The following is a 25,619-nucleotide window of genomic DNA, read 5'->3' on the forward strand; positions in this document are numbered from 1 at the left end:
CTTAACCATGTGTCCTGCAGCCATCCATGATGTTTGTCTTGGCACCTGGCTGGTGGAGGTTGGGTCTTCTATGCAAAGCAGTGTTTCTAGTTGTGAATGATTTAAGGGAAGACAGAGATTTGTGCCTGTTTTTTTATTCTAATGAAAAATGCACAGCACATTTATAATGGTGGAATTTCACTAAGGTCACTGGCATCCATGGGGCTGTGAACTAGTATGAGAGGGATCAAGCAAAGACTAGCAAAGCATTGCTCAAACTACAGCCAAAGGCCTGTGCAAAGCTGTGTGGGAAGGACAGAAGATACACAGATAAGATAGGCATGCCAGAAAGGGAACCCTAAGCCCGTGCTGCCACACAGATCTTATGGGGCATGGGCCCTGAAGTCAGCCCAACTGCAGGGGTGAGGTCCAGGTCGGAGCTGGAAACACCAGGAGCAGGGTGCCAATTGAACCTCTGCAGGAGGCTTGTGAAGAAGAGGAAGAGCTCCATTTTGGCAAGAGTCTCGCCCACACACATCCTCCGACCTTTAAAAAAAGGCATGACAAACATCAACATTTCAGGACCAGTGGCTGCTTTAACTATAGAAAGGACCTATTGACACAGGGCGGCTTCTCTTCTGATGTAACGATTCAGAACAGAAGCATCTCTTTGTGAGAGGTTTCGTGGCATGGGGAGTGCTGTGGCAGGGTGGCTAATGCAGCCTGCTATGGTCCCAGGGGAATGTGGTCAAGTTTTCTGGACTCATGCTAAAGGCGGCTCCCAGATGCTCTAGCTAAACATGAATAGCTAGTCATTCAGCCCCGGGGAAGTCAAAGCTGGCCCGATAAAGTGATGGCCACATCAAACCCTTAGATAGATACCACTGGCTACTGAAAATGCGCCCCTTAATCCTACTAGCTAAAAGGACCACTTGAGTTGGATGGCCTTTCCTTTCATAAGGGGGTGGAGCTGAGAGCAGGGCGTTTTCCTAAAAATGTTCCAGTTTGTAAAGAAAATTACAAATATCTTAGGAGCATTTAAAAAGAGAGTAAATTTGTCCTATGGAATGGTGATGGTACAATCATAGATGTACTTTACATATTATTTTAATTAATCCACATATATTTATATTCTGAAAAGTCTTATGCATAAAACCAATTTGAAAGTTTTGAAGTTTTTGTTTCTCAGCAACACCTTCATTTTTTTTTGTTTCGCATTTATACTTTTCAATTTGTTCTTGTTTCTTCTTTCATTTCCACCTCTGATCTGGCTGGGTTTTTTTCATCAATTGACCTGACAGATCACAGCATGACTAGATTTAAACTGAATTTTTTAAATGAGCATCTGAGTCTACATGTGAAAAAATACATTTAAAAGACCAAATTAAAAAAAAAAAAACAACACTCAGTCTATTTAAAACTTTAAAAAGTCTTTCTATATCAAGGAAGAATCTACTTTCCAAACTTTTGTATATATTTGTAAAATTTTTTGCTCAGCTTTAAAAGCTACATCTTAACTGATTTGAGTGCACATCACCGAGGGTTGATGCCCTGTGATTGTGAGCAATGTATTTCAACAGGTAAGCTGCCATGACCTGTGTAATTTCCACCTTCTGAGTTGACATTTGATGTGGTCTCCTCAGGCTCTGGTTCAGGACAGAAGTTAACAATAAAGAACTGATTTCAGCCCCTTCAAGTCAAATGATGCTTTGCTTAATTGGCGTTATACAATGCATTGTAGTAGCTTAATACCAAGAGGACAAAGACATTGCTCATAGAAGCAAGATCCTTATTGTAGTGGAATGAGAAATACCCAAATTGGGTTACTATTGGTGAATACATGCTCTCTGGAGGCTTATATTTAGGCTTATATTTAGAGTCAGGCTTATTCTATATTTATATACAGGCTTATATTTAGAGTCAGGGTCAAAGGTCTTCCCAGCTTACTAGACCATTGGGCTAGCAGATTTGATGCATGTGTGTTTCCAAAGCTGACAACACACGAAAAAGTGATGTGGCCAGAGCCACATTTTTCCACCTAATCCCCTGTCCAAAGGGCCAATGTCTCATTTATAGACAGGCATTAAAGGAGGAAACCCACGGAAAATATCTTGAGTGAAGTGCATGCTTATCCCTCTAGACTTGTAGCCAGAAAGTTTAACAACTTCCCACTCCAGCCCCTTCCATGAATGGGGGAATTGTTAAATTCCAGAGGAAAAAAATGAGAGGGTATGAGGTTTAAAATGGAAAGAAACACTAGGTTATGGCATAATATGCTGGATCCTAGCTCTCTCCCTCTCACAACAATAAATAGAAAACAGAAGGTACCTGCTGAAAAAGGCATGAAGGCCTTGTTCTTCACAAACTTTCCTTCAGCATCAAGAAAATGCTCAGGATAGAAAGCATCTGGCTTCTCCCACTGGGATTTGTCTTTCAGCACAGAGGCCAGCAAGGGGATGATGTAAGTTCCCTGAAAATCACAACTGAGGAGTTATCCTATGGAGGAATATGGTCTCTTGGCCACTGCTATAGGAATAGGCATTGACAAGTACAACATACACAGCTTGTTAATAAGGCCATTGCAAATACTGTCCTGGGTCTGCGGATCCACTCTGATTTAACGCAACTAACCAAGACTGGAGCTAGAGCTCACAGGAGAAGACTGAAGGAAAAGAGGGCTGCCAACAGCTCACCTTTGGAATGAAGTAGCCTTTGAGAGTGACATCCATGGTAGTTGCATGAGGCAAGTCCATTGGCAGGATGTTAGCAAACCTCTGAATTTCATGGACAACTGCAACTGTGTAGGGCATCTTACTTCGATGTTCTATTCGTGGAGGGTTTGAACCTAGCACTTTCTCAATCTCCTCTTGGACTTTTTCTGCAAAAATTGTATATGAGGAGACCAACATTCACTAATGATGGAAAAGTATGGGACTTTTCTGCTACAAAAGATACAGAACCGTATGTAAAAATGATATGGTACAGTCTCAGAAATCTCTCTTTCCAGATATAAGTGGGATGCTGACAATAGTTGACCTTAACATATTTGCTCAGCACTATTAAAAGTGAATTGAGAGCTTTTAGAAGTGCAAAGGAAACCCATATTCTCATTGAAGTGCCACGTAGGCCTTCTGAGCACTTACAACCAAGTAGTGGTAACAGATGAAACTTGTGCACCCTCTTGCCACGAATAGAAGCAGCATTTTTGTACATGGTGAAATTTGGACATTCTCCTTCTGGCGAGAATGGCACCTGCAGGGAGAACAGGGGTTGACTTCTCCAATGTGTTCTCTGGTGAACATGCTGAATTCTGCTAAGTTGCAAATTTCTAGCACAAGACAAAAGCATGGCCAGTGACTAGAACAGAGCAGCTCCAGGCTTGCATCGGTGTATCTGAGATTGGAATCTGGCTGCAAAGAAATGAATGCATAAACCCACTCCTAAACTGATGTTTCGTGTCCCTCTCTGTACATGATTCAGAGAAAAAAGGAGCCATAATGGCTCCCTGATGGAGAACCTGACTATTTTAGCTGAAGCCAAAGCACTTTAGGATTTAGCTGTGGGATTCCCCAGTGCAGGGAGGTCCCAGGGACGGCGGGGGAAGATGCATACTCATTATTTCATTGGGATCCTTCCTGTGGGATCCCCCAGGGCTCCATTTTGTTGCCTTTCCTGTTCAACATATATATGAGGTCACTGGGTGAGATTATGCAGGCATTTGGAGTGAAGCACCATCAGCATGCTGATGACCTGGGCCATGCGGTGTCAGTCTCAGTCTTTTCCTAGAGCATGGTTGCAGTTGGAGATTGGATGAGGTTGAACCAATTACAGGTACTCCTCACTTAACGTTGTCCCCGTTAACGTTGTTTTGTTATTACATCGCTGATCTATTAGGGAACATACTTGTTTAAAGTCTTGCAACATTCAGTTATAACATTGTTTGGCTGCCACCTGCTAGTAGGTAACTACTGTGACATAACTGGATTTGTTTAACATCGTTTGGCTTAAAGTTGCATTTTTCAAGAATTTAACTATGACGTTAAGCGAGGAGTAGCTGGAAAGCTGAATCCAGGCAAGACAGAGATGATTGTGGTGGGAAGACTTCTTGATCTGGGCAGGGCAGGATTGGGACACCTGTTATTGATGGTATTTAGCCTTCTCTTTTCACTCAGGTTCATAGCCTTCAGGGGTGGCTCTTGAATCCCCTGCTGCAGATGCAGCAGTGGCAAGAAACACCAGCTACCTCTGCTGAGCTGGCTGAGACCCTTTATTTAAATATTGATCGTGGTAACTATCATCCATACTTTGTTGACCTCAAGGCTAGACTACTGCATTATGGTCTACAGGGGGGCTACCCTTGATGACTGAAGTTGCAGCTGCTGCAGAATAAGGCAGACTGCCTTCTGACATGGGTTAGTCACCCAGCGTTGCCAAGTCAAGAAATATTTTTTTACTGACAACCAATCTTTTTTACGCTGACTTTTTTTTACAGGTGTATGTTTTATATAATGTCAACAGTTACCATTCCTCTATTTGTCCTGCTTGCTGCCTCAGACTGCCATGGGCCACGTAGCCCAGTTTACCTTCAAGGCTAGCAGCTGTAGCACTGTACTTAGACTCTTGTGGCCCTGGGTGAACTTTTAGTATCAGCCCCCCTTTTGCCAGAGATAATGATTTTTTTTTTTTTTTACAGACTTTAAAGACAAGCCGGTCTCCAAGCTTGTTCTGTTCATAGCTTTCCTCCTGCTTTCATATTGTTCCCTCACAGTTTGCTCCCCTTTCCAGTCTTTCCCTTGGGGTTTTAAGCTTCCTCATTACCTGAATGTCCCCCAGCTGGGCTTCCTCCAGAGGGCTGAGGGTGCCCCAGGGCCAGATCACCCTGTAACAGGCATCTCATCAATCTAACAAACCAATAAATAGGGAGAATCTGTGTAGTGTTGGCCACCATGAGGTCTGTCAAAAAAGCACTTACGCTGAATTTTAGGGTACTTCGTCATTAGCAGAATGCCCCAGCGCAGCGTGGAGGACGTGGTGTCCATACCAGCAGAAAACAAATTACTTATGAGGCTTTTGAAATTGTCAGTGTTGAAATAACTTTTGGTGTCACTTTTCTCCTGGGGAAAGAAGGAAAAAATATTAAAACTAAAAGATCTCCAGTGAGGTAATAAGTATTTACTAAGTAAAATCTGTACTGAAGTGCTAAAGGGAACTGGAAAGTCTCTGATCCGTTGCATTTGGAAACCTATCAGTCATCAATCGCCTGAACGGGACAGTTAAGGCACTGACGGAGACACAGACACCATTCCTGGCTATTGCTTTATGAGGGCTTCTGTGCCTGCATATGAAACCAGGAAGCACGAAATACAGCCTGCGCAAGCACTGGGAACCCGACCTAAAGAAAGACCAAAGGGAAAGAGCACTTTAGGCCGAGGAATGATGGAGATGGGCTCAGAGCTACAAGCAAAGAGACCTTCTCTGGGTTTTTTTTCATCTCTGTTGTAATCAGGAAAATAGGATTGTGCACAGTGCCTGCAAGTAACCAAAGCTGAGTCAGTGTTACTGTGACTCCATCCTCAAAGTATCTTCTTTTCTGAAATGACTCTCAAGGCCCTGAACTTTGGGTAATGCCTTGATTACAAAAGAGCCAAGAGCAGCAAGCTATCTGCACAGTTCGGCTACTTTGTTAGGCATGTACTTTGCCAGCGCTACGCTTCTGTGCAGTATGTTTTTACCTCCACTATGCAAAAAGGAAACAAGCAAGTCTGTAGAAATGTAGAGACTCTGTTACCTCCTGCTGCCTTATGAGGAACGCATCAATAAGACTTCGCTGGTCATTTCTGTCCAGGGTTTCGAGGTGTTTTGTGAAAGCAACCTCTGTAAAAGCATACAACTCATCTCTGTTTTGGAGAAGAGTCTTGTGACCCTTCAGGAGAAAGCCAAGTGTTGGGAATAGATTATAGATCTAAAAACCAAAGGAAGTCAGAGACAGCAAAAATAAGTACTGAGAATACTTAACAAGAGGGTAACACATGCAGGTCAAAGGTCTGAAAAAACTTTACTAAAACATGTGAGAAGAATCTCCCACATGGGCTGCAGCTCCACGTGCCAGAGAGCCCGGGAGTAGCCTAGGGCACGTGCTCAGGACTGTTCTGAGGCAACGACATCACCGTATTTCCAGGATTTGGTGCTTGCTGAGCAGGAGTGAGTGTTTGGTGTGCACGTCCCAGTGGGCATCCCAGGTTAGGTGCAGAGGCTGTGTAAGCAGATCCACTCCTGTGCTGCTGGCTGGAGTTAGTTGAATCTTTAGGTGTCAAGTTTAAGATAAAATTCTTAATCTCATTTCATTCTTTCAAGGACTTGGAGAAGAGCCCTTGATGCCTGAAAGTCAAGAGATCTCCTGATGCCAAGAGATCTTCCAACTATACAGTTGGTCCAGTAAAATATACCACAATGAATCCTGCCCCCCTGATCACTTCTCAACACACTCCACCAGGAGCAGCTAACAGAAATCTAAGTTCAGTGCCACAAAATCAGGGCTCGTGTGCCATAGCATTGTGATCTCTTGTCAGAGATACCTGGGAAGGATCCAAATTTATTGGGACGTAACTTAGCCATTGTGAGATACCATGTCATGTATCTGAGGGTGAGGGAATACCTCTTTGGTGCCCATGGTGCTTGAATGCAGTAAGCGACATGGGAAGAGCAGACAGAAGATGTGGCGGGTTCCCAGACAGGACCAGTTAAGAGCAACCAGGTATGTTATGGAGCAGGGGAGTCAGACTCATTGGCCCTGCATGATGGACCCTGCAAGATGTGCAGCTTCTCACAGCCCAGATCTGGACCGCAGGGCTTCCTGTGGGCTGGACAACCCATGAGCAGCCCCCTTGGCAATGTGAATCCGCACAGGGAGCTAAGACCACTGCTGATCATCTCCCTCTTTTCCCCTGTCACCAATCTTAGTTGCCAAGGGAAACTAAAATCCCTGATTTTGGTGGTGGGTGAAGGGATAGGGGAAGGTGAGTGTCAAACAAACTTGATCTTCTTTGACAAAGTAACTAGCTGAGTGGATGGAGGGAATGCAATAAGTGTAGTGAAAACACCGATTAATATCTGGTATCCAGGTTGTTGCCGTATTGGTCTAGAGGAAAAGGCAATCAGGTCTCATAATAGAGGTGATCTCTTTTATTAGACCAACAAGATTTTTGCAAAAAAAAATCTTTAATTCATAGGTTTCATAGGCATTAGGGCTGGAAGGGACCTCGGAAGATCATCGAGTCCAGCCCCCCGCCCAAAGGGCAGGACGTCAGCTGGGGTCATAGGATCCCAGCAAGATAAGCATCCAGTTTCATCTTGAAGGTGTTCAATGAAGGCGCTTGAACAACCTCCGGTGGCAGGCTGTTCCAGACCTTGGGGGCTCGGACAGTAAAGAAATTCTTCCTTATGTCCAGCCTGAAACGATCTTGTAGCAGTTTGTGACCATTCGTCCTTGTCATCCCTTGGGGCGCTCTGGTGAACAAATGTTCCCCCAGATACTGGTGGTCACCCCTGATAAACTTGTAGGTGGCCATCAGATGACCCCTGAGCCTGCGCTTTTCCAGGCTAAAGAGCCCCAGGGCTCTCAGCCTGTCATCGTAGGGTCTGCTTCCCTGACCTCTGATCATGCGCGTGGCTCTTCTCTGGACTCTCTCAAGCTTCTCCACATCCTTTTTGAATTGTGGAGCCCAAAACTGGACACAGTACTCCAGCTGCGGCCTCACTAAGGCCGAGTACAGGGGGAGAATGACGTCCTGGGATTTGCTTGAGAAGCATCTATGGATGCAAGCCAGCGTTTTGGTCGCTTTACTAGCCACAGCATCGCACTGCAGGCTCATGTTCATCTTGTGGTCAATGATGACCCCCAAGTCTCTTTCTTCCATAGTGCTAACCAACATAGCACCGCCGAGCCTATAAGGATGCTGTGGGTTTTTTTTCCCAAGGTGGAGAACCTTGCATTTATCGGCGTTGAACACCATCAGATTCTCATCCGCCCACTTGCTGAGCCTGTCCAGGTCAGCCTGGATCATCCGCCTGTCTTCTGGTGTGGATGCTTTGCCCCAAAGTTTGGTGTCATCGGCGAACTTGGCCAGTCCGCTTCTGACTCCAGTGTCCACATCATTAATGAAGATGTTGAACAGTATGGGTCCAAGGACAGAGCCCTGGGGGACCCCACTGGTCACAGGACACCACGATGAGTGACTTCTATCAATTACTACCCTCTGGGTCCGACCCCAGAACCAATTTTCCAGCTAGTGGATCGTGTTGGACCCAAGGCGACAATTGGCCAGTTTCTCCAAGAGACGATCATGGGACACCAGATCGAAGGCTTTTTTGAAGTCAAGATATATGACATCAATCTCTTCTCCCTTGTCCAGGTGATAGGTCACCTGGTCGTAGAAGGAAATAAGATTGGTCAAGCAAGACCTACCCGCAACAAACCCGTGCTGGCTATCCCTTAAGATGTTGGCGTCGGCCAGTCCATTAAGGATGGCCTCCTTAATAAACTTTTCGAAGATCTTCCCCGGGATAGAAGTCAGGCTGATGGGCCTATAGTTAGCCGGATCCACTTTCCTCCCTTTCTTGAAGATAGGCACCACGTTGGCCTTCTTCCAGTCTTTGGGCACTACACCAGAGCGCCAAGAGTTTTCAAAGATCCGCGCTAGAGGCTGGGCTATGATGCTCACCAGTTCCTTGAGTACCCTGGGGTGAAGATTGTCAGGGCCGGCTGACTTGAAGGTATCCAGCTTCTCAAGATGTTCCTTCACAAAGTCAGCATTAATGGAGGGCAGGGGATCACCCTCACCCGGACTTCCTGGCCCTGTAGCGGGCACGGGCGTCCCATGGGGCTGATGAAAGACCAACGCAAAGTACCTATTTAATAGGTTGGCTTTTTCCTGGGCGTCAGTTGTCAGTTGCCCCATCTGGTTCAGCAGGGGTCCAACGATGCCCCTGCTTTTCCTCCGGCTCCCCACATATCTGAAAAAGGACTTTTTATTGTCCTTGATGCTCAAAGCTAGCTGGAGTTCAGTTGCAGCCTTGGCTTTCCTAGTCTGCTCCCTACAGGACCGGACCAGTGCAGAATAATCCTCCTTGGAGGTGACTCCCATCCTCCATCCTTTGTAGGCCTTTCTTTTTAGCCTCAGGAGGTCTGCTAGGTCCCTGGAGAGACCTTGCAAGCTTTTGGGCACAAACACCCTTCATTGGGCATTGGAGAAAAAATTGTAAAAGTTCTCCTGGGTAGAAATGATTAGTATCTGGTTTAGCAAGGCTTTTGACAAAGTCCCACATGACTTTCTCATATACAAATGGGAGAAATGTGGGCTAGCTAAAATGACTACAACATGGATAGACAGGCACAAGCAAGGTGTAATTACAAATGGATCCACACAGTCTGCAGTGCAGTGCAGCTGTGCAAAAGGTGAATGTGGCTTTGGGATGCATCAACAGAAGCATTAGGTGCATGACACAGCAGGCACATCTACATGTGATGCTATGTTGCTGTAGCAACACGCTATGGCGACATAGTGGGCAAAAACCATGATGCTACCACTATGATGCCATAGTGATGTGCTTCCTCAATACAGTGAATTTTTAGGGCGATGTAGAAGCACAAAATAACTGTACGCAGTGTGCATGGCACAGTATGGGCTGTTACTTCACTGTCATCTAGTACTTCCAAAAAGAAGTACTAAACGATGGTGCAGTAACAGCAGCAGCATAGGGATACCTGTCGACACACCCAACATGTAATAGTGCCTCTTTATTCAGCACCGGTTAGGCCTCATCTAGAATTGTGTGTGCAGTTGTAGGCTCCTCATTTTTAAAAGGATGTGGAAAAGTTGGAAAACGCTCTAGAAGCGGGAGACAAAAATGATACTGGACATGGAAGGCAACCATCTGAGGAGAGGTTGAAAGAAATGGGCATGTTCAGATTGCAGAAAAGGTGCTTAAGAAAGGACATGACAGCAGTCTTCAAATACCTGAACGGCTGCCATAAAGAGGAGGGAGAACCTTTTTTTTGTTTGTGCACTGTTGCAGAGAGCAGGACACACACCAGTAGCTTGAAGCTGCAATAAAGCAGTTTTGATGGGATACAGGAAACATCTCCACTGTTAGAGCAGCGAGGAAGTGGAATAGGCCGCCTAGAGAAGCTGTGGGATCCTCACAATGGGAGGTTTCCAAGCAGTGCAGAGGTGATCTAGGATTAGGTGTGTGATGATGTAGTACACCTGGAGTGCTCTGTGAAAAGCAACCCTTTTCACAGAGAAGTCCAGGTGCTCCTCCACTAAAATGACTGGGAAATAAGAGGTGCTCTACAGCCCAGAGCAGATGCATACAACCAGCTTAGTTATGAAAGACGATTAAAGGAGCTGGGATAAATCTGTGCAGACGATACAGCAAGAGGAGCTCTGGCTGCCCGGTTACAGGATATGTTGTGTGAGTTATACGTACTGCCCCCGGGCTGCAGAGCACAATGGAGGGGTTTGCTTTTTCTCACTTCTGAGCTTTGCTGTTTCTCTTATGGGGCTGGGAAATAATTTTTTCCTCCTCTGGCTGCTAGAGGTGCAGGTGTCATTTTTTTTTCTTTTTTGCCTTCCTCAGAAGTATTGGGTGTTGGCTGCAGCCCAGGCTGGGGTGTATCGATGCTCCTACTAGGACTAAGACCTGGAGGTTCCTGATTTCTTCACCCTCCTGACTACACTACTGGGACTAATTTCCCAAAGAAGAAGGGGCTTGCCCCACTGTCCAAGGTCAGGATGATCACCACATTTGGGATCAGGAAGGACTTTTTCATCACAGACAGATTGGTATGGACTGTGGAGAAATTTGGCTTCCTTTATAGCGGGAAGCAGGGCCGTCTTTCTTGGATCTCTCAAATGTGCTTTTAAAAACATTTGCAGTGGGAATAGGTTAGAAAAGGACTCATAGAGGTGGTTTGGAGAGGGATGATCTTGCCTTGAGCAGGGGGTTGGACTAGATGACCTCCAAAGGTCCCGTCCAGGCCTATTTTTCTATGATTTTATACTTCTGCAGCCACTGACAGAGCTGGGAGCCCCATGGGCTGAACTCAGTCCACAAGGGTGGGTGGTCCAGCCTACAAGAAGGCCCATGAGCTGGATGTTTGATACTCCTGTTGTAGAGGAACAATCAGTGGCATAACTAATGACTTTCATACTGAGGCAAAACTTCCCTGTCCAGGGGTGGGGAGAGATACTCAGTGCTAGAGAACAGGGTATCTGCTTGTAACCCTCTTGCCCCCTAGTTACAGTACTGGAAACAATGTCTGAAATTGTTGGCTTCAAGAATCCTGCCTCCCTCCACAAACCTTGCTCTGCCTGGATGAGCCAGGTGATTAAAAGGATACTGAACAGCTGAGAGGCACATTAGAAGAGCAAGGGGTTGTTAGTTATTGTGGTGTATGAATCACTTGAGGGTAGCTGTTTGGGAAGGCAGGCTGCCACAGACAGGATCCAAGGAGAGCTGGAAGAAAATTTGGAGTTCTCCGATCCAGGGAATTGTGACTCTGGGTGCATCAAAAAGGATGGAGCTGGACTGTTCTCAGAGGTGACAGATGACAGAACAAGAAGCAATGGGCTCAAGTTGCGGCAAGGGGAGTTTAGGTTGGATATTAGGAAGAACTTTCTCACTAGGAGGGTAGTAAAACACTTGAACAGGTTGCCCAGAGAGGTGGTGGAAGCTCCATCCTTGGAGGTTTTTAGAACTGGCTAGACAAACTTTGGCTGGGATGATCTAGTTGGGAATGGTCCTCCTTTGAGCAGGGGGTTGGACTAGATGAACTCCTGAGATCACTTCCAAGCCTCATTTTCTAGGATTCTTTGATCTATATGAGACGTTTATTGCAGAGTTGCCTAATTAACTCCACGGTAAAGTCTTAGCATCTACACGTGCGTCCCTATTAGGCCTCAGTAAGCTAATTAACTCAACTGTAGGCATTGGTGACGTGTAGGGGGTGCACGCCGGTGTTGTCTGTGGCGCCTCTGGGAGCTCACTGCTTACCCCCCCCCGCCAACACCACCAATGATGTCTGCGGGCGGTTGCCAATTGCTGCTGGCTTCTGCTGCCGCCACTGCCGCCACTGCCAGCGGCATCTGTGGGTGGTCACCAATCGCCAGTTGGCGCTTGGCACTGCCCCCCACCACTGACACTCCCGTGGCCACCTGCACGAGCTCCCCACTTGCCACTGCCACGCCCACACTACTGCCATCGCCATTGCTGCCTACAGGCTGTGGCCATGCCCCTGCAGCCACGGGGGGCACGCGTTGTTCATGGTTGTAGGTTAGTACAGTAAAATCCTTGTTATCTGGTATTTAAGTAACCACAAATTCTATTAACTGGAATTTCTGGTTGTCTGGCCGGATTTGGATGGGGTGTGGGGGGAAGCTCGCATATGGTGACCGCTGCAGCCACCCACCACCCTGTGCTGCAGTTGCTCTGGGTGTGGCTGCTGCTGCCACCCGCCCCACCCCCTGTTTTGCATACAGCCACTGCCACCCACTGCCCTGCACTGCAGCTGCTCCACGTGCGGGTGCCACCACCCCGCGTCCCTTGCTCCGTGTGTGGCCAAAAACCACTGGCCTCAGGTAACCGGCATTTTTAGATACCCAGCACTCCCACACCATTCCCCACTTGTGCCAGATAACAAGGATTTTACTGTACTTGTAAACATATTCCATGACAGTGCTCTTTATTGCGCAGCAGCATATGTGTACATGCTGACATAGCTGGCTGGGGCAAGAGGATGCTTCAGTGTAGGGGCTGCCTGCTGGCCAGCCCTGTACTGTAGCACCTTCATGTCCCAGCCAGTCCCTCTGTGGCACACTGAGCCAGGTCAGAGAAGCTCTAGTTTGGCAGGCTGACCCCCTGCCAGCCAGGGCTACTCTGACCCAGCTCAATGTGCTGCAGTCCCAGGTGCACATTCCAAAGTGATGCCTGGAAGCAATAAACTCCAGCATACTATAAACTGGAGTTTATTGCATCACAATAATTTCACATGTGCCCTCCGAGGGTGCAGCTAGGTCACTGTGTCAGGCAGGGTCTTCCAAAGATGTGTTTTCTTCAATTTTTTTTTTTTTTGCAGTAAAAAGGGTCTTTGAACGTTGACTGTCACTCTGGGTATAACTAAATTAAGATGTTTTAAAGCAAGACATTCCCAGCTGTATATGTGTTGGGTCACACTCCTGCATAGACCCATAGATTAGCCTCCTATTTGTTGGGTTTCTCAGTCATTACTAGGAAAAAAATTCTAGATCCTGCAAAGGCCATGCAACAATCCAACATTACCATAACTGATGGAGTTCCAGCAAGCTTGATAGTTTCATTGATCAGATGTAGAAGTCTAGTGAATCGGGGGTCTTCATAGCCAAACCGCTCTCCCAGTAATATGGACACGATAACATTAGCAACGGCTGCATTCATTATCATAGTCAGGTCAATGGGCTTTCCTAAAAAATGTTTGAATGAAAGAAGAGATGTTGCAAACTGGATGGTGAATAGGTAGTTAAGTTAATAGGAAGTCAAGAGCAGGACCATGCTGTGCTCTGTGGTGTACATACCCACAAGAGACACTCCCTGTTCCATAGAGTTCGCTGTCTACACAGACATGATAAGGGGTAGAAAAAAACAAACATTATCCTTATCTATTTCCATTTGCAGATAGAAAATTGAGGTAAGGAGAGATTAAGTGACCACAGCAGGTCACTTCAGAGTTCAGTATCACAGTAAAGAACCCAGTCCAGGTGCCTTGTATTCCCTCTCCCTCGTAGAGCCTCACTTATTCTTATGGATCTCATGGGGCATTTTCTTCATGGCTATTCACTTGGCTGCCATATGTGCCATGTGCTTTTAAACTTCCTTCAATCTGGGTAAGTTCCTGGTACTGTTTTTTCTTCTTTGGCCTCTAGATTCATTGCCAAGGCACTGTGTCACAGTTTGAACCCATACTTTATCTGCCCTGGGCTCCCAAAATAGGCCTGAACCCCACGATTCTTTAGGAGGTGAAACACACCTGCCCCCCACGTCTACCCTTCAGGGTCCTTGGGTTTACACTTTAGCCCATCTGGGATACCTGATCATTGAAATGTGTGAGGGCATGTGACAGCCTGAGGGTGTGTGCAGAGGGGAATTCTTAAACCAATCAACCTTTGAGATGGCACAAGAGATACAATAATGACATGCCATTCCCTGTATGCCTTTTTTCCGCCTCAGTTTATTCACCACCCTTGAACTGTCTTTGGATTTTGGACAATGACTTTCCAGGACTCCAGATCCAGTTTTCTTGCAGCTCATGTCTCCAGCTCCATATTCTCTAGTGCGACTAGGCTAAGACATACAGCTGCTCAGAAAATAGCTGAACCTATTATTCCTTCCAGCCCTTTCTGCTATATGATATTTCTAGCTAGTCACAGTCTTGTCCTTAGGTGATCAAGTCTCCTATCAGGTGGTTGGTGGCTTGGTTATCATTTAATGGGAGACTAGGCAAGAAAAACTGGTTTTCCTAGGTTTTCCAGCCTATTCTTTTGCTGGGGAGAAGCTTGGTTGGTTGGTGCAAATCCTTAATGACTCTCCCATTCAAAGGCAGACCCCCAGGCATCAGTTTCCCTGCCCTTAATTCATGACGATGGTACAAGGGTAGAGCAAAATCCAGTCATAAGGCCATAATCAGGGAAATCATGAAATCTAACATAACCCAAAAGATTGACTTAGGCAGGTGCTCTAAGCTAGTGGTTCTCAACTTTTTTTGTACCAAGACCCATTTGTAAACATTGATGGACAGTCCTGACCCAGTGCCCCTCATTCCTGACCTGCTGCACCAGCCTGCACTGTGTGTGGGGTGTGTGTGTGTGTTGGGGGGGGGTGTATGGAGCAGGGGATGGGGGGCCCAAGCAGCCCCTTGCAGGCTTGAACTCTACCAACTGTCATGACCCAAAGGTCTGATTTTTTTGTGTGTGCTTCAGCACTAAGAATTATCCCCGTGGGTATACAACTTCGTTGCACGGAGGAGTTCTGCTGCGCAGAGAACCCGCATGCAGGGAAGTGTTCCCGCCACTTTGCAGCGATCTTTGCAGCACAGAAATGCATAGTGCAAAGGTTTCCCGCTCGTCGTATGCAAATTCGCGCCCCGCAATTGGCTAGTTCCAAATTATTCACACGTGGCGGCTAGCGATTGGCCTGCTAGCCGTATAATAGGCTTGAGCAGTTTCCGCCCAAGCCGAAGAGGACTCCGCATCCATCTCGTGGGGACTCTGGGTGTGCGCGGCAGGGTAATAGAAACCCTGTGTGTCGCTCAGAGGAGTTTGGCGGCCTGATTCACCGCCCACCTCTTCCCGTCTTCGAACGGAGCCTACTATAAGACGTAACGACGAGTTTAATGTGTGCTTGTCCTGGACATCCGGAGTTTGTGTGCGTGGAGCCTTGCAACCTCCACGTGTGTTCGTGTTTTTTGTTGTAACCGCAACTCAAGCAAGTTCTCAGCCTACACCACGACCATCTCGGTGTAAGTAAAATAATCTTAAAATCAACCGTTACGTGCCTGTGCCTAATTCTAGCTCGGCGCCCGCCCTCTCCGACCTGGTCTGCCCGGGCTGCTGGCCACAGCCCGCGTGCAGAGCGACATAAGCGACCCGGAGTCAGACCCGGCGCGCACACCAACCTGCAAGGGAAAAGCCACAGTTTTTCATGTCTTTCTCCTTTAAGGGAGAATCCATTTTTAAAGTTCATTCACGACCCTTTCATATATTCTTGGGAACCATTTTTGGGTTGCGACCCACAGGTTGCGAAATGCTGCTCTACGCCATCACATTTGCAAAACCAGGTCTATCACACAGCATCGGCTTGCTGCAATTCACAACAATGGTAAAAATACGAGAAAGCACAGAAGAAAATGATAGAGGTGTATGATATTCCCTGTTCAAAGGGTATATTGCATCTAAGGGCCTTTAGAAGTTTTGCTTAAAATAAGGAGCAAAGACGTTTGGTTTATTGGTTCTCTGCTCCTAAAGTTCCTTCCCATTTTAGTTCCTGGTGGCCCCGAATTGATCAAGGATTATCACCTTGTCCTAAAAAGCGTGTCTAATTCTCTCCCAACTATGCAGCTGGTCCAATAAAATGTATCACCCACAAAGATCCTTGCCTCTTGCACATTCCCTGGACCATCAAGTCTACAACACAACTCCAGCACTGCCATACAACAGCTAGTGGTTTTTCCTAAAAGGAGAAAGTTTGTTGAAACAAAGAAGCTCTTGTGTATCCTAGTGGGTAGGAATCACAATCTCAGAGCTTTGATGAAGTTAAGCACCCACTGACCTTTCTGAGAGTCTATATTCTTGATCAGATGGCCACATTCTTCAACAATCTGGTCCTCAATGACCCTCTTGCCCATTCCTAAATCTCGTAAGGTTGAGAGGGCAAATCTTCTCATCACTTTCCAGTTTTCACCATGTGAAAAAAGAATACCTGACGTGAAAGGAAGACGTCACGTTATAAGAATGATAAAAATAAATGGTTCTTAAACAATAAAAGATGCATCACACTGCCTTTGATAGCATTTGCTTAGCTTAAGGCTGGGTGGAAAAGCTGCCATTTCCTCACAGAAAACATTTCCAAGTTCCCAAACCTCTTCTTGTTCCAGTGCAGGATGAAAATGAAGAATCTCACATTAATTTCATGAACAGCGTGTTCTACAGAAAAAGAAAAGCACGGCTCAAGATGGGCCGCATTGAAACTATGTGCTGAGGCATAGGCAATGCAAGTTCCAGTCGTTGTTCAGCAGAGGTGTGAACACGTCGTCCACACTTGTGACAACCCCAATCACTAGATGAGGTTGGGGTGGCTCCTTCCATAAAAATCTTTCTTGGATTTGCAAACCCTCCCCAACAATAATTTCATTGAAACTTATACATAGAAGGAAATATTTACATTTTGATTAGATGGTATTCTCTGATCGAGAAACAGGACGATTGTTGTCTTAAGCTCTAGCTTAGAAAAGTTAGAGATGATGAAAAAATGGGTGAAGAAAACCTTATGCAACTGTTCCTTGGATTGAGAAATCCAAGAAAGAGGGCCTTGCTTCCCACTATAAAGGAAGCCAAATTTCTCCCCAGTCCACAACAATCTGTCTGTGTCCGGGAACCAGCAGCGGGAAGGAGAGGAGGCAGCACACGTGTGTCCCGCACGCACGTGTGCCCTTTTACCAACCGACTGACCGGAGGCGGCGGCGGCAGCAGCAACAACAGAGGAATCGGCAGCGGGGGCAGCAGCAGCTGATCCCCCGAAGGTAAGTGGGGCGGAGGGACCTGGCACAGCTGAGCCGGATCCGGAGGGGAAGCCCCCTGGGTCCCATATAGCTGAGCCGGTAGGGAGCCGCGCTCCCGAGCCGCGCGGCGCGAACAGAGCGCGCAAACAGGGAGGGCTAGGAAGGGGACTGTCCCCCCAGGCCAGGGAGCAACCCCGGGGCTAACCCTTGGGGGAGCAGGCTCCTGTGGCAGCGGATCCCCCCAGCGGGGGAGCGTAGGGGCGGAACTGCCGGCAGGCACTTCTGGGTAGACCGGGGCGCCTGATTGGCTGTTGAAGCGGGGCGGGTAATTCAAACCGCGGGCTTTAAAGCCGTGGGGTGACGTAGTTCCCAGCACTTGGGAACCAGCAGCGGGAAGGAGAGGAGGCAGCACACGTGTGTCCCGCATGCACGTGTGCCCTTTTACCAACCGACTGACCGGAGGCAGCGGCGGCAGCAGCAGCAGAGGAATCAGCAGCGGGGGCAGCAGCAGCTGATCCCCCGAAGGTAAGTGGGGCGGAGGGACCCGGCACAGCTGAGCCGGATCCGAAGGGGAAGCCCCCCCGGGTCCCATATAGCTAAGCCGGTAGGGAGCCGCGCTCCCGAGCCGCGCGGCGCGAACAGAGCACGCAAACAGGCACGCTCTGTAAGAGCACGCCGGCGTTTGCGCAGGCGTTCGTGCCGGCGGGAGGGCAGGAAGGGCCAGGAGTGGGACTCCTGTAGGGGTAGGGCGTAGACACCGCGCAGGTCTACAACCAGCAGCTCGGAACGGTGTCTCCGAGGAGTGCTGCTAGGGCCTCTGCCCAGGGGGACAAGGCTACCCGGGGCAGGTCTGAGGCCTCCACCCAGACCGAGCCCATGGGGGAGCTGATGTCCCCCTACCTCCTGGCCTGTGGGGGATCCCCAGCAGGGCCGGGGGGGCAGAGATTGGGGGCCCCCACACCTGTACGGCAGGTGCCCGTCTTACGGCTCTGGAGGTGCAGGTGAGGGAGCTCCGGGAGGAGGTTAGCAGACTGAGGGGGATCAGGGAGGCGGAGGATGAAATTGACAGATATTTCCTTTCCCTGCAGGCCCAGGCACCCAAGGAAGAAGCAGCCCGGGGAGTGCCCTCCACAGCAGAGTGGCAGACGGTCACAGCCAGGACCGGAGCAGCTCGCAGCGAACCAGTACCAGCTTCTCCAGTCCGACTGGTGAACAGGTACGAGGCCCTGGCGACCCTGCAGGAGATGGAAGGGGAGGAGGACACCCTTGGGCAAGAAGAAACACCACGTTCTCCATACTCCGAACAGACCAAGAGATCCACGAGGACCCAAAGGAGGAGGCGACAAGTGCTCGTCATAGGCGACTCCATCCTGAGAGGTACGGAAGGACCCATCTGTCGCCAGGACCCCTCGGCATGAGAGGTATGCTGCCTCCCTGGAGCAAAGATTCGGGATGTGACGGAGGTAATTCAGGCCAGGATCAAGCCCACCGATTATTACCCCATGGTCCTAGTCCATGTGGGTACTAATGATGTGGCCAGGAGAACCCCCGATCACCTGATGGCGGACTACAGTGCTCTGGGTGGCGTGCTGAAGGAGTTCGGTGCACAGGTGGTTTTCTCTTCCATCCTACCAGTGACTGGATGAGGAAGATGGCAGGAGAACTGTATCAGAGAGACCAACTGGCGGCTTCGGCAGTGGTGTCTCGAGGCAGGCTTCGGATTCCTGGACAATGACCCGCACATCACGACGAGGGACATGCTCAGCTGGGATGGGCTTCACCTGTCCCCCAAAGGTAAGTGTGTGTTTTCTACTAGGTTGGCGGATCTCCTCCGGCGGGCTTTAAACTAGGCTCGTCGGGGGGAGGGGAGTACGAGGGCAGGGGAAGCTGTGGACCACCAAACCATGTGGCACCCACAAGGACAGCCCAGCCTGAAGAAGGAGAACGTTGGAAACCTGAAAGCCATGGGGAGACCAGCACTACGGAACAGGTAAGAAACAAGAAGGTAAGAAACAATGGGCCCCTTGGGACTCGGAGCGGGGGGGGGGCAGCAAAGGCACCAGTCGCAGGCCTCAAGTGCCTATATACTAATGCTAGGAGCATGGGGAACAAGCAGGATGAACTAGCGCTCCTGCTTGCACTAAACACCTATGACTTAGTGGGGCTAACAGAGACCTGGTGGGATTCATCCCATGACTGGGCGGTACATATTGAGGGCTATAGATTGTACAGAAAGGACAGGTCGGGGAAGAAAGGGGGGGGGTTGCACTTTATGTCAGTGAGCAATACACATCAACCCTCATCAAGACAGAATCCGAGGTTGAGGAAGTAGAAGGATTGTGGGTTAGGCTACATGGGGGGCAAGGAGAAAGGGATTTGGTGGTAGGGGTCTGTTACAGACCCCCACACCAAGGGGAAGAAATAGATGCGGGGCTCCTGAGGCAACTCTCGGAGACCATAAAAGCTAAAGAGGCGGTAGTCATGGGGGACCAAAACTACCCGGACATCTGCTGGGAGACGCAGACAGCAAGGTCCCATCGCTCATGCAGGTTTCTAACTTGTGTACAGGACCTCCACCTGACACAGGAGGTCCATGGTCCCACTAGGGGGAATGCCATACTGGATCTGGTATTGGCAACAGGAGATGACATGATAGGGGACCTCCAGATCGGTAGCCATTTGGGAGACAGTGATCACCTTATAATAGAATTCAACGTAAGACGGCAAGTGGGTAAGGTAACTAGTAGGGTGAAAGTGCTAGACTTTAGGAAAGCTGATCTCAATGCACTCAGGAGATTAGTCAAGGACGCACTGCAGAGTAGGAGTTTTGAAGGGATGGGAGCCCAAGAAGGGTGGCTGTGCCTAAAGGAAACGATCCTTCGGGCACAAAGCAAGATGATCCCCGAGCGAGGCAAAATGGAAAGGGGCCAGGAGGCTTCCATGGCTGACCACAGAAATCCAGGGCAGCCTAAGGGCCAAAAGGGGAGCACATAAAAAGTGGAAACAGGGTGAGATCACTGAAGATGAATATACCTCCTCTGCTCGTGCTTGTAGGGAGGCAGTTAGGCGGGCCAAAGCTACCATGGAGCTGAGGATGGCAACCCAAGTAAAAGACAACAAGAAATTGTTTTTTAGATATATTGGGAGTAAAAGGAAGGCCCAGGGAGGAATAGGACCCCTGCTAAATGGGCAGAAACAATTGGTGACAGATAGGGGGGACAAGGCTGAACTCCTCAACGAGTTCTTTGCCTCAGTGTTCCTAAGTGAGGGGCACGACAAGTCTCTCACTGGGGTTGTAGAGAGGCAGCAGCAAGGCGCCAGACTTCCATACGTAGATCCTGAGGTGGTGCAGAGTCATTTGGAAGAACTGGATGCCTTTAAGTCGGCAGGCCCGGATGAGCTCCATCCGAGGGTGCTGAAGGCACTGGCCGACATCATTGCAGAGCCACTGGCAGGAATATTCGAACGCTCGTGGCGCACGGGCCAAGTCCCGGAGGACTGGAAAAGGGCTAACGTGGTCCCCATTTTCAAGAAGGGGAGGAAGGAGGACCCGGGCAACTATAGGCCAGTCAGTCTCACCTCCATCCTTGGTAAAGTCTTTGAAAAAATTATCAAGGCTCACATTTGTGAGAGCCCGGCAGGGCAAATTATGCTGAGGGGAAACCAGCACGGGTTTGTGGCGTGCAGATCGTGCCTGACCAACCTAGTCTCTTTCTATGACCAGGTTACGAAACGCCTGGACACAGGAGGAGGGGTGGATGTCGTATACTTAGACTTCAGGAAGGGCTTCGATACGGTATCCCACCCCATACTGGTGAACAAGTTAAGAGGCTGTTATGTGGATGACTGCACAGTCCGGTGGGTGGCGAATTGGCTAGAGGGTCGCACCCAAAGAGTCGTGGTAGATGGGTAGGTCTCGACCTGGAAGGGTGTGGGCAGTGGGGTCCCGCAGGGCTCGGTCCTTGGACCGATACTCTTTAATGTCTTCATCAGCGACTTGGACGAGGGAGTCAAAACTACTCTGTCCAAGTTTGCAGATGACACAAAGCTATGGGGAGAAGTGGACACGCCGGAGGGCAGGGAACAGCTGCAGGCAGACCTGGATAGGCTGGACAAGTGGGCAGAAAACAACAGGATGCAGTTCAACAAGGAGAAATGCAAAGTGCTGCACCTAGGGAGGAAAAATGTCCAGCGCACCTACAGCCTAGGGAATGACCTGCTGGGTGGCACAGAGGTGGAAAGGGATCTTGGAGTCCTAGTGGACTCCAAGATGAACATGAGTCGGCAGTGTGACGAAGCCATCAGAAAAGCCAATGGCACTTTATCGTGCATCAGCAGATGCATGACGAATAGGTCCAGGGAGGTGATACTTCCCCTCTATCGGGCGCTGGTCAGACCGCAGTTGGAGTACTGCGTACAATTCTGGGCGCCACACTTCAAGAGGGATGCGGATAACCTGGAGAGGGTCCACAGAAGGGCCACTCGTATGGTTAAGGGCTTGCAGACCAAGCCCTACGAGGAGAGACTAGAGAAACTGGACCTTTTCAGCCTCCGCAAGAGAAGGTTGAGAGGCGACCTTGTGGCTGCCTATAAGTTCATCACGGGGGCACAGAAGGGAATTGGTGAGTATTTATTCACCAAGGCGCCCCCGGGGGTTACAAGAAACAATGGCCACAAGCTAGCAGAGAGCAGATTTAGACTGGACATTAGGAAGAACTTCTTCAGAGTTCGAGTGGCCAGGGTCTGGAACGGGCTCCCAAGGGAGGTGGTGCTCTCCCCTACCCTGGGGGGTCTTCAAGAGGAGGTTAGATGAGCATCTAGCTGGGGTCATCTAGACCCAGCACTCTTTCCTGCTTATGCAGGGGGTCGGACTCGATGATCTATTGAGGTCCCTTCCGACCCTAACTTCTATGAATCTATGAACAAGTCCTTCCTGATCCCAAATATGGTGATCCGCCTGACCTTGGACAGTGGGGGCAAGACTCTTCTTCTTTGGGAAATTAGTCTCAGTAGTGTAATCAGGAGGGTGAAGAAATCAGGAACCTCCAGGTCTTAGTCTTAGCAGGAGCATCGATACACCCCAGCCTGAGCTTCAGCCAACACCCAATACTTCTGAGGAAGGCAAAAAAGAAAAAAAAATGACACCTGCACCTCTAGCAGCCAGAGGAGGAAAAAATTATTTCCCAGCCCCATAAGAGAAACAGCAAAGCTCAGAAGTGAGAAAAAGCAAACCCCTCCATTGTGCTCTGCAGCCTGGGGGCAGTACGTATAACTCACACAACATATCCCCTAACTGGGCAGCCAGAGCTCCCCTTTCTATGCTTAAGAGAAACTGTGGCCCAATTCTGGAATGAGCAATGACCAAGGACAGATCCATTGCATAGAACTTGCAGGATTAGGGCAGGGGTGGGCAAAATACAGCCCGTGGGCCAGACGTGGCCCACCAGACCCTTTCATTTGGGCAGTGGTGCCCCTCAATGAATTGCACATTGCCCAGCCCTTCCACCCATGAGGGTGGGAGCAAGGTGGCCACATGTACAACCCCCCAACATAACCTATTGGGCCTCACTCCCACGCTCGTGGGTGGAAGGGCTCTGCTCAGCCATCAGCTTCTGGGCAGGACTTCTGCTGCAGCTGGAACCTGCTCACGTGGGGCAGCAGGTAGGGAAGTGGCGGGGCTGGTGATGGTGGTGGAGTTTCAGCTAGGCAGAAGCGGGAGCGCAGCGTGGAGCCTGCACCCAAAGGGGCAGCAGAAGTGCAGAGCTGAGCAAGGCAGGGTGTGAGTATGAGGGTGGGGAGTGTAGGGACCCCCACACTCCCCCCATGGTGTGCAGTCCCCGCTGCCTGGCAGCAGCAGCAGGCAGGGAGACCAGGGCACTCGCATGCGGCACAGGCGCCCAGTGGGGCGCGGCTCCAGCCAGTGCTGTGTGGAAGGAGGAAGCGGAGCCTGCCCTATTGCTGGGGCTCTGCCCCATGTGCCTACAGCTCCAGCACTCGCAGTGGGGGAAGGCCTGCACTGGAACCTGCTGCCTCTCCCACTCCCTGCTGCACAGGTCCCGCACTCCGCCGGGAGTGGAGGGAGCCCTGCAGCGAGTGCGGAGCTGCAGGCCGAGATGTCCAAGATATTTTGGATGTCCAAGAACTCAGAGGAGACATGAGAAAAAGAAATTTAAAGGTGAGTGGAGATTATTTCCCTGTTGCAAATCTCAAACATGAAAAAAATAATGATTCAAGGGCCTACATTTTAAAGAGTTTTTAAAAGACGAGAAATCTTAGGGTGCCTGCTCAGCTGTTTATTTGTACCCAGGCAGCTGGATTCAGGGGTTTTCAGAGCCAGCAAGCAGGTAGTGCTGCTGTTTTAGAGGTCAAGGCTTTGTTTTTTTTCCAGCTTTGCAGCAAGGGATTCCAACCAAGGACTCATTTCTGATTCCATGCTGAGGTATGTTGGTGACATACAGTTTTTAGAGGTCTAAAGAAGTGGTGCTCAACCTTTTGGCCCAGTGGGCCGTATGGGCAGTGCCCGGTCTATCTATGGGCTGGATTCAGCTAGTGGCACTGATCCAGCACCCACAGTGGGGACAGCAGGGCCCCCCTGGCCCAATGGAGGAAAGGAGGTATGGTCCAACCCTGATTCAGCGGTGGTGGGGGGAAGGCAGCACAGCCCAGCCCTGATTCAGCTGTGCAGGGGGGAAGAGGTCATAGCTCACTCAGGCTGTTCCTGCTCTCTCGCACCAATTTCACCTTACCTGACGTGGCCCTTGTTTACATTGATTTAAAAGGGTGCTGGTCCAAATAGGCATATAAGCACCTGAGCTCCTTTTTAAAAGAAACATTTTTATCTGCTTGAGCAAGTATGAGAAGCAATTAAACTGAAGTCACCATTTCCTCTTGATAGTTCTTCAAATGCTGGGACTTGAGCTCTGTCTGCAAATGCATCTGCTTGGTTCACCAGAGCTTCCTTCACCATTTCATAGCCTGAGAGCACCACCATCTTTGTGAATCCCATCTGAATACTGAAGACTGGGCCATAGGTTTCTGACAGCTTAAATGGAAAGACAATAAGAGTTTTTAAAGTAGTGGGCCAGATTTACCCATTTGAAGTCAGCAAAGCTACACCACAGATGGATTTACCTCCAGGAGAGTGCGAGAGGGTCTTTTCAAATCCATGATGTGCAGGTTTCCAATGACAGGTAAGGGTCTTGGGCCTGGGGGAAAATCCTTCCTGTTGCAGCAGTTCCAGAAATTCTTGATTTTCATAATAAACACAAGAGTCAGAGCCAACACCAGAAATATCCCAGTCAGAGCAGTCCACTCCATTTCCCTTCACTGAGTGCAGCCTCTACTGGACAAATGACTCACATAAAGAAGGATTTAATCTCTCCAGAGACTGCAAAATATTTAGTCTCCTCCCCACCTCAGCTGTCAATTCATGCTCAGGCAAAAGCGAGCATTTGCAGCTAAGCACATTGTGGGATGGGGCTGGCTTATGCTTGCAGCACTTTGGCAGAGATACCTGAATCTCTCACTGTCTGGCTAAACTCCAGATCCCCAGTTCAGCAACCTGGTCATCCCATTCTCAGTGGGTGTGTGTTGGCAGGTGGCAGGGACAGCCAAATGATGGAGGAGTGCACTGTGGGTGAGGTGCTTAGAAATGCTCACCACTGCAATAACTGCTCCCATTGGAGTTCTTGGGGTTTCTATGGGAGTGAAACTGGGCCAACTCTGTGCAACTCAGCATAACTCAGTCTGCCTGTCCACTTAACACCTAGGGGCAGCTTGGGGGCCAGATGACAGGTCTCCACAGGCCAGGTCCAGTCCATGTTTTTGATACCTCTGGTCAGAAGGAAAATGAATGTAGAAGAAGCATGTATGTTTTGGGAACAATAAGCTAGGCCTGTATGGCAGGTGGGGCTAGGTTTGATCAGTTCATGGAACTCAGAGGAAGACGATGTAATGAGGGATGGGAGAAGATAAAATGAAGCAAGAGAACAAGTTACTCTGGTAGGAAACTACTCTGCTCTAGCCAGCCTTGTAACAGGGAAACTCTCCCTCTGTTACTAGGAAGGTCTAAATAGGTAGGAAAACAGGGATCAGGCAGGGAAGCCAGCACAGAGGCCAAGGTGGACTGAACTGGATGACAGTCTCACCTCCTGTCTGAAGGGTGTGGGCAGTGGGGTCCTGCAGGGTTTGGTCCTTGGACCGATACTCTTTAATGTCTTCATCAGTGACTTGGACGAGGGAGTCAAATGTACTCTGTCCAAGTTTGCAGATGACACAAAGCTATGGGGAGATGTGGACACGCAGGAGGGCAGGGAACAGCTGCAAGCAGATC

The 25,619-nt window shown here is 49.1% G+C and overlaps 1 protein-coding gene across 3 annotated transcripts; it reads right to left on the reverse strand.

Annotated features, from left to right (window-relative positions):
• Positions 1-118: 118 nt before the first annotated feature.
• Positions 119-24,637, reverse strand: LOC132247630 (cytochrome P450 2K6-like). Of its 3 annotated transcripts, none has more exons than XM_059720225.1 (9): positions 24,419-24,633; positions 24,167-24,329; positions 16,339-16,488; positions 13,318-13,478; positions 5,768-5,941; positions 4,952-5,093; positions 2,673-2,857; positions 2,308-2,449; positions 119-525 (listed from the first exon to the last, which is right to left on the reverse strand). In XM_059720225.1, the coding sequence occupies exons 1-9, from the start codon at positions 24,602-24,604 to the stop codon at positions 338-340; spliced, it is 1,491 nt and encodes a 496-aa protein (XP_059576208.1). In that variant the 5' UTR covers positions 24,605-24,633; the 3' UTR covers positions 119-337. The 3 variants fall into 3 exon arrangements, with proteins under 3 accessions (XP_059576208.1, XP_059576210.1, XP_059576209.1); XM_059720226.1 differs by lacking the exon at positions 119-525 and adding an exon at positions 1,188-1,273 and having other exon boundaries at positions 24,419-24,637; XM_059720227.1 differs by lacking the exon at positions 5,768-5,941 and having other exon boundaries at positions 24,419-24,634.
• Positions 24,638-25,619: the final 982 nt, after the last annotated feature.

This window comes from Alligator mississippiensis, unplaced genomic scaffold, assembly GCF_030867095.1.
Source record: "Alligator mississippiensis isolate rAllMis1 unplaced genomic scaffold, rAllMis1 scaffold_27, whole genome shotgun sequence".
NCBI lineage: Eukaryota > Metazoa > Chordata > Crocodylia > Alligatoridae > Alligator > Alligator mississippiensis.